This window comes from Myotis myotis, unplaced genomic scaffold (genome assembly GCF_014108235.1).
Source record: "Myotis myotis isolate mMyoMyo1 unplaced genomic scaffold, mMyoMyo1.p scaffold_m19_p_9, whole genome shotgun sequence".
NCBI lineage: Eukaryota > Metazoa > Chordata > Mammalia > Chiroptera > Vespertilionidae > Myotis > Myotis myotis.
In genome coordinates, this window is record NW_023416401.1 from 56,979,964 (window position 1) to 56,993,091 (window position 13,128).

Consider the following 13,128-nt stretch of genomic DNA (forward strand, 5'->3'; position numbering starts at 1 on the left):
ATCCTCATCCGAAGATTTTTTCCATTGATTTTTAGAGAGAGTGGAAGGGAGGGAGAGAGTTACAGAGAGAGAAACATTGATGTGAGAGAGCCACAACAATTGGTTGCCCCCCACCCCCACCCCACCCCGCACACACCCTGACTGGGGCTGGGGTTCAAGCCTGTAACCGATGTACATGCCCTTGACCAGAATTGAACCCTAGACTCTTCAGTCCTCAGGCCGATGCTCTATCCACTGAGCCAAACCAGCTAGGGCTCTCCATTTATCTTTGCTCCTTTGTATGCATTTCTATTTCTTTCTTTCCCTCCATTCCCCACCTCTCTCCTCTTCTCTTTCCAAAATTGACTTTCTGTGCACTTGTCCATAGGGCCCAGTGCTCCCAAACTTTGAATTTTCTTCTTTTGGTAGACCAGCCAAACTGAAATTGAAGCTATTTGTCTTAATTCCAGATTCCTGAGAAGGAGAGTCTAATTGACCCTGGTGTCTACTCCTGGAGAAATGAGCTGTTGTTAGTGGGACAGAATGACGTAGATGAACCATGACTGTGAGGCACCAATTCCTATGGGCTGGGAGCAGTTTCCAGAGAGACAATCCAATAAAGTTTCCACTACAACCATTTACATTTGCTCTTCACGTCCCCTCCCTGAGATATATTCTCATGCCCTCCATTCGGATAAGAAAACTCAGAGGGAAGTTAATACATCAAGTTCACACAATGAGTGGCAGAGCCAGTGCTCACTCCCAGGTGCTATATAGCTCCAAAGCTTCTGTTATTTCCTCTCTATCACTCTGCTGATTTTTCCAGCAGAGCACAGCAGCTTTCCCTTTACCAATATGGGATTTGTAAAGTTACTCCTTTTTAAAGACAAGTAACATAATTTTATTAGACACTGTATTAGAGATGGCTGGTTTAATAGAAAGAGGAGTTAGGATGTCTAGTAGTTATTGAGGGCTTCTAGATATTGTGAATTAGCTCATTTAGTGCTCACAACTACCCTATGAAGAGAAGTAGCCCTGTTATTCTACAGGTGAGGAAACTGAGGTACAGGGAGGTTGAATAACTTGTGTCAGCTCAAAGAGCTAGTAAGAGGCAGACCCCAGGGTCTGACTCTGGAGAATAAACTGCTAGCCTGGCCACTGTCCTGCTGCCAGTCCTGTGGAGCCGAGGAGCAGAGCCCTCTGAAGGACCTGCTCTTGTTCTTACAGGGCACCCACATCTCTGATCTCTTGGCCTAATGACTTGGCACATTCTGGACTCTCTCCTAAAGCTCTTTCCCTCTCATTACAGATTCTGGTGGAGGAGGAGCACCTGCATTCTCTCTTCAGCCCTGTGCGCCAGGAGGTCTTTGTCACCATCACTGACCTCAGGTGACACCCACATGCCCTCTACACATGCATCCTGGTTCTTCATTCAGGGCCAATAGCAAAGCCAACTGACATGTTCCATATTTTTAACTTCTCAAAACTACTTAGAGAAGTGGAAACCAAATCCGTGTTTTGTGTAAGAACTTTGATTTCACGTATGCTACCATTTGCATTTGAAAGACCTTATTGGAACCTCCTTTGAGTTCGGTTTTGTCCCAAGAATAATCGATGGAAGGTTACTACCATGACTGTTTCATGACAGAGTTCCACAGTTCAAGAGATTTGGAAGGGCTGTCTTCTTGGAAGTTCATACTGCACACTAACTGATTAAAGGTCCCGAAAAGTCCCATAGTTTAAAAAGTTTTTTAACTTGATTTAACTTGCCATTCCCCAAACTAACAAACCCTTGATAGAGCAGTACACTCTCCTTGGCAGAACACACTTTGAAAAATCGTGCTCTACTATATTAGACTGTAGCAGGTTTCTCTTCCATGGTTGAACTGAAGGAAAAGCCTCGAAGGATGTCACTCCAGTGACCTCCGGGGCAGGCAGGGAGGGTAAGGGGAGAAGGATGGAGGCTCTGAGCCTGAAACTCTTTCTCTAACCTTTTGTAAGATGTATCTAAACAGACTGACAAGCAAGCCATTGATCTCTTTCATCAGAACGTTATACCGATCAGTCTATTCTTTCCTTTGGGTTACTTTGATCTCTGCTTATCAATGTCAAGTCACACCCTTCCCCATTTGCTATTCCCAAGTTGTCTTTTTCTAGTTACCAAGATGTCCATTTGCTGTTTGGCTCTGAAGATCGACTTGACTTGTTTAGCCTTATCACCAAAAGTATAATCACTCTTCCCTCTGAAAAGACCCTTACCCAGCTGCAGCAAATCAAACCAAGTGGGTCCTGCAAATCAGAGGTAACTCACACTTTGCTTTAATAATTTGGAGAGTGCATTTGATATTTTTGGAACTAGCCAAAAACCATTTAAGCCAAGTCTGGCAAATAGAATAGGTGGTGAAATAGCTTTTTCTCTTATTATTTTGTCTTCTTTTCCCTTGCTTTTGGCTTTAAAATAAGGTGGAGCGTTCATATACTTAGCAGATATGTAGGGTTACCATGTGCTAAGCATCATGAGAGGCAGCAGAAATAGAGCAGTACACTCTCTGATCCAGGGAGCTTCTGCCCTAGTGCAGAGATACAATTCGCCAGTAAATACAGTATCAGGTGGTAGTGAGTGCTGTGAAAAATTAAAACGGGGAAAGAAGAGGATAAACAGTACTGTGGGTGGGAGGCACGGGGGCTTTCTACACAGGGTGGTCAGGGAAAGCTCCCTGTGACGGTTGAAGAGAGTGTGGATATCTCTGGAGGAGAAGCTTTCAGGCAGAGCCAGGAGGAAGTACAAAGGCCTTGATTTTCCTGCCACTAGTAAACTGGTTGGGAAAGCAATTGCTAAAGGCAACTTTATTCCCCCTTGTTTCAAGATGCCAGAAAGAGTCACAAGTCAAACTCTAAAAGTACTTTGATGCCCCTAAGCAATTCCCCAAATGTAGTTGGAATCAGTTAACTATCTTCCCACTAATGTTGCGATGTCCATGTAATGTGAATATGTAAAACTGCCTCCCGACACTTTTACACTGGGTCTGCAATGTTAAGTAAAGTTTCAAGATAATGAGGAGAGCCTTAAAAGTGTGCAGTGCTGGGGAACTCGCATGGATGGCATCACTTATCCCTGTGCCTTTTCAGTGTCTCTACAGGCAGACGTTTCAGGTATTCTCTGAGATGCTCCAGAGTTTGGTGGTAAAAGACCCACATTTGGAAAATTTTGACATCATTTTGAAGGTAAACAGGCTATCAGGAGAGAATGGGAAAGTTAATAGTTATATTAAAAGGTAAAAGTGGGAGAAAATGTGGCTGGATTAAGTTTTAAGAGATAGCATAATAGTTAAGAGTATTCACTATCCATTTTGAGTCAGACTTGAGTTTAAATTCCAACTCTCTGCCATTCATTGGTTATAAATTCAGCAAGGAATGTGATTTTTCAAAGTCTCATTTTTTTCACCTTTACATGAGACAATAATTACTGTATTAAATAAATGGCTTTCAGTTTAAGTGGTTGCTGTATTCCTTAAATTATTATTGCTTACTACCACAGAAGGGTTTCAGTCAGTGACCAGAGACTAGAGTCAGCCTCATGAATGAGCCAGGTGAGACTTAAATGTTATTAATGCCTACCTGCTCTCACCTGTACCGGTCCCAGCAGATGCCATTCCATCATTAGAAATTTATTCATTGGAGTGCATTCACTGCATTCAAAGATCTCGCTCTCTTGGCCCTTTTCAAGATGTAGCTATCCCAGAAAGGGATAGCCCTTTAAACTATTATTAATCATTTGTGCCTAAGTGCATTGCCACAATCAACTTAACATTATTTCTCATTTGTCTTATTTTAGTACATCAACTGTGCAGCCAGATTGGCTTTCTTTCCTTTATCCAGTTGTGCCTTAAACTTTCCTGCCTTGGCAACTTAATTCCAGCCATTTCTTCTTTATGAAGCTCCTACTCATGGACATTATATTTTCCATGAATCCGTCCCTGACTGTTCTAGGCAGATACAATTTCCCCATCTTTAGAGTTCTTTAATAGCATGTCATTAATTTCCTGTCTTTCCAAAGCAGGTTTCAGAAAGCTGAAAAAATACAGAAGAATAGGATAAATAATTGAAGAAAGTGGGATGAAGGGAAAATAAGTCTAGGAAATAAGCTCCTAAGGAAGCTGGACCACCTGATCCCCTAGGTCTTTGTGCCTCGTTTGTCATCCGCCATTTTTATTTCCAAAACAAGTTTATAATTTAGGAAAATATTTTCAGACGTAGTAGTGACATGTGGAACTTCTCTCCAAAAAACAGAATAAAGGTGTTATCCCAGATCTTCCCAATAAATCATTTAGGCTTCCTTCATTTTTCATAGCACATGGATCCATGGTTACAATCAATTAAAGACCATGAGCGGGAAAGAGCTACAGCTAGCATTGCTCAAGTTCTAAAGTGCTTATGCATGCATCTCAGCTTGAAGGTAAGCTGCTCTTCAGTTGCAGAGGAGGAAGGATCCAAAGCCATCCTATTACTACCTATTTCCCCTCCTATTTATGACTCCCAGACTTATGACTCCTCGGTGCTCATGCATTATTCATATATCTACCCCTCTCCTAAAATTCAAGCACTTTGAGGCCAGGTACTGTGTTTATTAATCTTGTATCCTCGTTGCTTAGCACAATATAGTAAATGTTTTTGAATGAGTAAATAAATGTAATCTAAAAATATCTGAGGGCCCATATTAATAGCCACTGTTGACATTTTTTTAAATTCCTTCTGAGTATGTTTTGTGCATGAGTGTGTTGGGATGGGGGCTTCTACTTCAGTTCCTTCCAGTTTGTTCTCTATATGTAGCCAGAGTAATCTTCTTAAAACCCACATCACTTCTTTGATCCAATAATTTCCAACTATTTTTAGAATACAAGGTCTTGTATGATATAGTGCCTGCCTGCCCACCTGTACTCCTTGACTTACTCCAGCCACATTGACATCCCTTACATTATTGAAGCTCTTCCTGTTTCATGGACTTTGCACTTACTATGTCCTCTGCTTGGAATGACCTTCCCTAACTCTTCACATAGCTAACTTCTCCTCAATCTTCAATGCTCAGTTTAAATGTTTCCACCTCAAAAAGGCCTTTGCTTACAAATAGATCTACCCTTGCTCTCTATCTCATAGCTCTCTTTCCTTCCTATGACATCTTAGAATCAAAGGTTATCTTGTTTGATTATTTTTATTGGTCCAATAAAAATGGATTTATGGTCCATTTTCCTCTAGAATGTAAATTTCATCAGTGATTATGTTTTCTTGTTTACCACAGCATCCCCAGTGCTTAGCACAGAACATGCTACATGTAGATGCTCAATTAAATATGTACTGAATAAATGTAGGTCAGCTCAGATTCCTTCTCTGCTCAGAACCCTCCAATGGCTTCCCAGCTCATACAGAATAAAATCCTTACAATATTCTCTAAGTCAGCGGTTCTCAACCTGTGGGTTGCGACCCCTTTGGCGGTCGAACGGTCCTTTCACAGTGTTCACCTAAGACCATCCTGCATCTCAGATATTTACATTACGATTCATAACATTACAGTTATGAAGTAGCAACGAAAATAATTTTATGGTTGGGTCACAACATGAGGAACTGTATTTAAAGGGCCAGAAGGTTGAGAACCACTGCTCTAAGTTGTTATGTGATCTGGGCCCATCTTCATCTACCTCCCATTTCTTTTGTTTCTCATTTACTCTGCTCCAGCCAACCTCACCTACTTGCTCCTCAGAAACACCACATACTGTCCCTTCTCTTTGCACTTGTTATTCTCTCCATCTGGAATGTCTTTCCCTCATATTTCTACATGGTGCAGTTCCTCATTTTAACATTGGTGAGATCGTCCCTGACCATTCTAAAATAGCAATTCCTATTCTTATCCTCTACATTTTTCATCATGGTATATATGACTATTGGATACATATACATTTACTTCATTTTTTCCTTTATATTCCCCCGGTTAGAATATCATCTCCATGAGTAGGGATGTTATCTGTTGTTCACTGTCTATATCCCCAGTGCCAATCATAGTGCCTTAGCCATAAGTGCCATAGTCATAACCAGTTCCTGGCTTATAACTGACACATAGTATTTGTTGATTGAATGAATGGATGAAAGCTATACCAGTGAATGAAAGATATTATACAGTTTTGTGTATGTGTTGCTGTGTTGACTGTAAATAAGTTGTAGAGGCTACTGTTCACAATATCCCAGTGTATTTTTCTGAAGAGCCACCAAAGAAATTTCTTTCTGACTCAGTCCTAGAAACAGTTGTGTTTTCTCTCCATGGCTATTTGCTTCTTGTCTTATGGGCAATTTGAATTATATTATGTGGGACATTGCATTAGTCCTGAGAAAATTCAGCGCTGAGCTCCGGTGCATAGCTCCATGGCCTATCTCAAGCAAATGATGACTAGAATTCTGCATACTAACCAAATTCTTAACTTCATTTATCTTTTCTGCATTCATTTTTTAAATTTATCCCACTTTCTTCACTATTTATTTTAAATTACATTTCTTTTGCTGTTATGGCTTTTGCCTGCTACTTTTTTTTTTTCATAATAAAGCAAACTATCAATAAATAAATTTTAAAGTAGTATTAAATGGTATACCTCAACTTTGTATCCAACTTTTTCACTTATTAGACTAGCAACACCTTATTATAAATTCCTAGGATACTTAATTTCTAATTATTATATTCAGAGTGGCTAAACAATAGTTCTCTTTACTATTGGATAGTTTTTTTCAATGTGGGGCCTTTAAAAACAGTGCTAGAATGAACATCTTTACGTATAAACTTTTTGAAATTCCAGATTGCTTACTTAGTTTAGAAGTTACCACATTTACTATCATTTGCTGGACATATTGTATCCATACATGTTAAATGTTAACTTTCAAGAGACCCAAGGGCTGAATGCAACTCTTGCACTTCTCTTGAATAGGTGGTGGAAGTAGAATTACTTCTCAACAACTTAAACCTAAGGCACTAAATACACCTGTATTCCAATGGCATTTTTCTTTTCTCTCAACTAGCTTCCACTGCGATTCCAAAGACTTGGACACCTAGTGGCTCTAATGGTTCTACTGTGTGGAGACCCACTGAAAGAGGTGGCTGAGAAGGCTGCAGAGGGCACGCACTATCTGCTGCACATCACCTTGCGGCTGAAGTGTAAGGCACCGCTGAAAGCAGCCGAGCCCTACATAAGTTCTCTAGCACAACACAAGCTCCAGTCCTCCCGCACCCTCACTCCCCACATCCTAGAAAGCCTTTTTTACAGTGGTTTACAATGAGAAAGGTTCATAGTCCATAGGATGAGATGGAGCAACACTGACTTAATAATTAGAATCACAACACTGGGTCAGACCCACAGTGTCAGTCATATACATGGCCATGGAGTTAAGAGTATCTAAACACGTAACACTCTGGACACGCTGGAGTGATTAGTTTGGGCAGAAGTGGAAGAGGCTCTTGCCATCATTTGGGCCTTCGTTCATTTATTTATCTCATAAATGTTTACTGAGTACTTACTTGGGATACAATAGTAACCAGAATATAAGCCATCCGGTCCTTATATGACATAGTCACAGGGGTGGGCAAACTTTTTGACTCGAGGGCCACAATGGGTTCTTAAACTGGACCGGAGGGCCGGAACAAAAGCATGGATGGAGTGTTTGTGTGAACTAATATAAATTCAAAGTAAACATCATTACATAAAAAGGTACGGTCTTTTTTTTTTTTTTTTTAGTTTTATTCATTTCAAACGGGCCGGATCCGGCCCACAGGCCGTAGTTTGCCCACGGCTGGTCTAGAGTGTGAGTCAGACAATCAAAGAATCAACAAATAACTATTATTGTAAATAAAGATAACTGCTGTGAAGGGAAACTACAGGGGCTATGAGTAAGAATTAAATCTAGTGTGGGATTCAAAAAAGTCTCTGAAGATAATCTGAAAAATAAAGAATATTAGCAAGGAGGTATGATGACCTCCATGCTTCCCAAAGTAATAATCTAATCTCTGGGCAGCTCCAAGTATGAGGACAGTTTACCAAGACATACAATTAAGGAACTACAACTTATTATTCATTCAATAAGTATTTATGAAGCATTTATTGTTTTTAAGGGGAGCACTGGTGAACAAGACAGACAAAGTCCCTTCCCCTAGAAGCTTATTTTCTAGTTGGAGAGACAGTATCCTCAACCAAGGGCTCAAAGACTTCCCATAGATAAGTTTCTAGGGAACATGAGAAAAACAGGGCACCACGAGGGAGTACTGGCAGACTCAACAATCAGCAAAACCATACACATAAAAAATTCTGATATCAGAATTATCAGACACAGTAGAAAATTGTGCAACTTTTTTGTGGGGACCTGAGTTTCATCGGGAGATCCCTCAAAAGTCTTGTCTTGATTGTACTCCTAACTCACTCAAAAGCTCTGCTCTTACAAAAAGCTCTTCTTTTTCTTTCAGCCCTTCTTGTATATTATCCTATAACAGAGGGGAAACAAATTAGCCTTCAGATTTACACACACTCCTTCCCCAGGCATTTTTATTCAAGTGAAAAAGACAGAAGAGTGACATCTTGGGATTCACTTCAACCTGGAAATCAACCAGACTTGCAAAATCAGAAGAAAGAAATAATCCAGAAAGTATAATATTTCGTATTTTCTTCTCAGATATCACTGAGGACAAGAAAAATCGCCCAATCTTGAGAGGAGCAATGAAAAACTGTCAAGAACTCCTAGAATTCTACAGTATTAAGCAGTTCTACACGTGTCCCTTCAAAATTGCCAAGGTAATGGCAAAAATTAAGACAAACATCTTGAAGTGTTGGAGAGGATGAGAAACAATCAGAAGTCTCGTACATTTGTTCACGGGAATGTAAAATGGTAAAAATACTTTGGGAAAAGTTCTGGCAATGTATTATATGGGGCCAATGTCACTGGATAGCTCTTCAGACATGCTCTGCTCCCACTAATTGTCCCCCTAACACTAGCCAGCCTCTTGCATGTATAAAACCTTGTTACAAAAAGGAGCTGTAAGAGAATGTAGTTGAGCCAAAAAGCCATACACTTTTTAGTTAATGTATTTATTCATTATATTTAAGCATCTACTAGGTACCAGGCACTATGTTAGGGAATATGAGGGAAAAGAAAACCTACAGATCTTGTTCATGTAGGGTCAAAGATATCAGGTAATTTTAATTCTCTGCATCAGTTTCCTCATCTGTACAAGGGGGATCTGTAAAAATTAGGATCACTCAAATGCTGTAAGGGTTAAATGAGATGCTTGTATGGAAAATGCCTTGCTTAGTGCCTGTCACATAGTAAGTGCCTAATCAGTTATACCTATTAAAATCAAGGGAAGGACTTTATACACTGGCAAGTGCAATGAGAAGCAGAATGACACATTCTTTTAATACATTGTCTCCAGACAAGGTATTTTAGCGATGCCTCAGACTCTGTCAGCCATACTAGTTTAGCACTAGGGCCTTTCCTTTAATTCTGTTCCTATAAAAGTGGGACTCTTTCTACGGATCTCAGTAATAAACCTTCTTACTAAAAGTCAGAGCTATAAAAGGCCATGCACAGACCCAGCAGTGGACATTTGGGTTACTTCCAGCTTTTCACTTTTATAAGCAAAATTGAAGTAAGCAGCATTGTACATACTAGTATTTAAACTCTTCTCTGATTGTTAACTTATAATTGATTCCTTGTTCAGGGCTCTGTCATACCATGTAACTTGGAAGTTCATTTTTCTTAAATCATTTCAGATCTTCGAAGTTTTTCTCGATTCAAATGAGCTCTGCCAGTTTGTACTGACTATATTGGATGGCCTAAAAAATCTGGAACATTCCTGTACCCAGCAATTAGCCGGAGAATTGCTGATGTCATTGGTAGAAAATGTGGAGTTCCGATTTGAGAAGGTAAAAAGCTCCATGGCTCTTTCCTGGATTTAAAATATCAGCTAGAGCTCTCCTTCCTGCAGCTGCTGAGATCTCTCCTACTGCTTCTTTTCAGCTGACAACAACTACTGAAGTAGAACAAGGCCAAGCTTTAGTCCATTTGGTCAATGTTGAATATTCATCCTTTCAACAAGTATATCATAAATGACAACTGTGTATGCAGCTAGGGAGGGAACTTTTTTAAAATCTAAGGTGTAATTCATATTTTTCAAAAGAGTATTGTTTTGCTGGAAAGCTATAATTAACACATATGAGAATGGTAACTTCAATTTAGATCCTCATTCAGGTTAATTAATGGTGTTACATTTTTATTTTTTAAAACATATGTTTATTGATTTGAGAGAGGAAGGAAGAGAGAGAGATAGAAACATCAATGATGAGAGAGAATCATTGATTGGTTGCCTCCTGCACGCCTCCTACTGGGGATTGAGCCCACAACCTGGGCATGTGCCCTGCCCAAGAATTGAACCATGATCTCCTGGTTCATAGGTTGACTCTCAGCCACTGAACCATGCTAATCAGGCAGTGATGTCAAATTTTAAAAAATCAAGCCATTGGTGATCCTAGAAGGGGGCCAACTTAGTATAAAGTCAAGAAAGTTTATGTAAATGTATCGAAAACGGAAACATCAAGAAATAACAATGTAATTATATCACTTAGAAATATGGAAGGACATGGGAAGAGATAAAAGTAGTTATCTCTGAATAACAGATCTGGGGGATAGACAAGAGAGAGCCTTGAAATACCACTGGACCTTTAAAATTGTGTGCACTTTGGTAAAAATAAAAAGTAATTCTTAAATTATGAAAACCCATTTTTAAAGCTATTAAAATAGCAAAGATGCAAAAGAACAATATAATGAGAGCACGATGAGATGGACACATATCAGTTGGGTACTTTCAGGTGTTAAAAAATAAACTAAGAAGATTACGCCAAGAGTTTATCATTTCATATAAGAAGTCAAGAAGTAGAGTATATGTTCTAGGATTAGTTTGGTGACTCAACAGTGTTATCAGAGAGACAGGGGCTTTTGCATCTTTCTGCTTTGCCTGTTCATATAGCCAGAGGTACTTGCCACAGTTTCAGACTTTATGACCCAGCAAAGAAAAAATGTTTTCCTTCTGTCCCTTTAATCAGAGGACACTCTTTCCCAGTACCCCCCAGTGGGTTTTCCCTCATGTTTTACTGGCCAGGATGACATCACCTGCCATCCTTAAACCAGTTTCTGGCAGCTGGTGGTGATGACAGCCATTTTATATGAGGTTGTTGAGGACTGCCTCTCAGACACTGACATTTCCACAGAGCCCTGAAGTGATGAGTCTGAGCAGGAAGAGAGGTTCAAGCAGAGAAATGGACCAAAGTCCGATGGCAGGCATGACTCCTCTGTCAATCTCAGAATCAAAATGAAAAAATCCAAGCTTTCTTGCAACACTAAATTTAGTAATTTATCTTATTATAAAATCAATACATAATCATTAAAGAAAAATTAGAAAAATATATAAGCAAAAGCCTGGCTGGCGTGGCTCAGTGGTTGAGCATCAGCTTATGAACCAGGACATTGTGGTTTGATTCCCAGTCAGGGCATTCCCAGCCCAGGTTGTGGGCTCGATACCCAGTGGGGAGCATGCAGGAGGCAGCCGATCAATGATTTTCTCTCATCATTGATGTTTCTATCTCTCGTTCCCTCTCCTTTCCTCTCTGAAATCAATAAAAAAATATATGTAAGCAAAAAATTAGTATCACTCAAAGACACATTACTGACATCTTTGTATATATGGTCTTCCAAAAACTTTTATATGCATATACTTACATACAGATAAGTTTTAAGTAGATTTAATAATAAACTTCAAAAAAAAATAAAGATTCTGTTTTAAAAGTCATCCCAGGACCTTTCAGAAATAACCACAATATTCTCAGTAACTATCAATGTCCCACAGGATTAAGGTCTTAGTCATTTCTTTTTCCTCTTCAGGTACCAGAGATTGTGGGAGTTATCTGTGCCCAGCTATCCATGATCAGTCAGCCTAGTGTCCGCCAACAAGTCATAACTATCGTGAGTTTGCTTATCTCCAGGCCCAAGTACACAGATATAGTGATCAGCTACCTTCTGTATCATCCTGTACCATATGACAGGTAACAGAACCTGATACAACCTCTGGGTGTGTGACACATGGTTGTAGTATTGTAGAACATGGTTGCCCTAAAAAATGTATCCTTATAAGGTGATAAGATATAAACAGATGCCTGCAATATAAGTCAGAATATAATGCTAAACACAAAGAAATAATTCAACAAATCCAGAATAGAGAACATTTACAAAATGGTTGGGCTGAACTCCTCAAAGAAGTTAATGTCACAAAAGAAAAAATGGTGCAGGGAGCACTGTTCTTGAATTTTAAAAAAGGAAAGAGACATAACCAAATGCAATATGTGACTTTGTTTGAATCCTGGATGAAAAGCAAATGCTTAAAATTTTTGAGGAAATTTAAGTAGAGACTCTATGCTAGATTATTAAATAAATTTAATTTTCTGAGGTGTGAAATGATAATATGGTTATACAGAAGAATGTCCTTATTCTTAGGAGATAGATGTTGAAATATTTAGGGATAGATGTCAGAATGTCTGCAATGCACTTAAGAAAGATTTAGCAAAAAATAGATACAGCCCTGACCAGTTTGGCTCAGTGGCTAGAGCATCGGCCTGTGGACTGAAGAGTCCCAGGTTCGATTCCGGTCAAGGGCATGTACCTTGGTTGCGGGCACATCCCCAGTAGTGGATGCGCAGGAGGCAGCTGATGGATGTTTCTCTCTCATGGATGTTTCTAACTCTCTATCCCTCTCCCTTCCTCTCGTTAAAAAAAAAATCAATAAAATATATTAAAAAAAATAGATACACATTTTTTTAAAAAGAATAGAATCAGAGAGAGGAACAAACAAGATGTTTGTTTTGAGGTTGTTGTTTTTTTAGATTAGTGATAAGTGGTTTTCATAGTTGGAGTCCCCCGGGAAGTTCCAGGAGATGCCTTATGGGGAAGGCAGTGAGGCATCAGGAGAGGGCTCCAGGTGCCCCCAACCCCACTCCACTTTACCCAGAGTAGCACCCCTTTTATCTGCTTTATAGTATATTGTGATTCTGGGTAATTATTTAATTTGAAGAAAAGATT

At 39.5% G+C, this 13,128-nt stretch overlaps 1 protein-coding gene across 1 annotated transcript in view; it reads left to right on the plus strand.

Annotated features, from left to right (window-relative positions):
• The window catches only part of MROH8 (maestro heat like repeat family member 8), a 61,052-nt gene that overhangs the window by 18,939 nt on the left and 28,985 nt on the right, over positions 1 to 13,128 (plus strand). The window contains exons 5-12 of the mRNA XM_036321736.1: positions 1,289 to 1,368; positions 2,137 to 2,281; positions 3,109 to 3,204; positions 4,331 to 4,435; positions 7,036 to 7,171; positions 8,677 to 8,795; positions 9,774 to 9,926; positions 11,938 to 12,098. Of these exons, the coding sequence (XP_036177629.1) occupies positions 1,289 to 1,368; positions 2,137 to 2,281; positions 3,109 to 3,204; positions 4,331 to 4,435; positions 7,036 to 7,171; positions 8,677 to 8,795; positions 9,774 to 9,926; positions 11,938 to 12,098 (995 nt within the window). The remainder of the gene's footprint in view (positions 1 to 1,288; positions 1,369 to 2,136; positions 2,282 to 3,108; positions 3,205 to 4,330; positions 4,436 to 7,035; positions 7,172 to 8,676; positions 8,796 to 9,773; positions 9,927 to 11,937; positions 12,099 to 13,128) is intronic.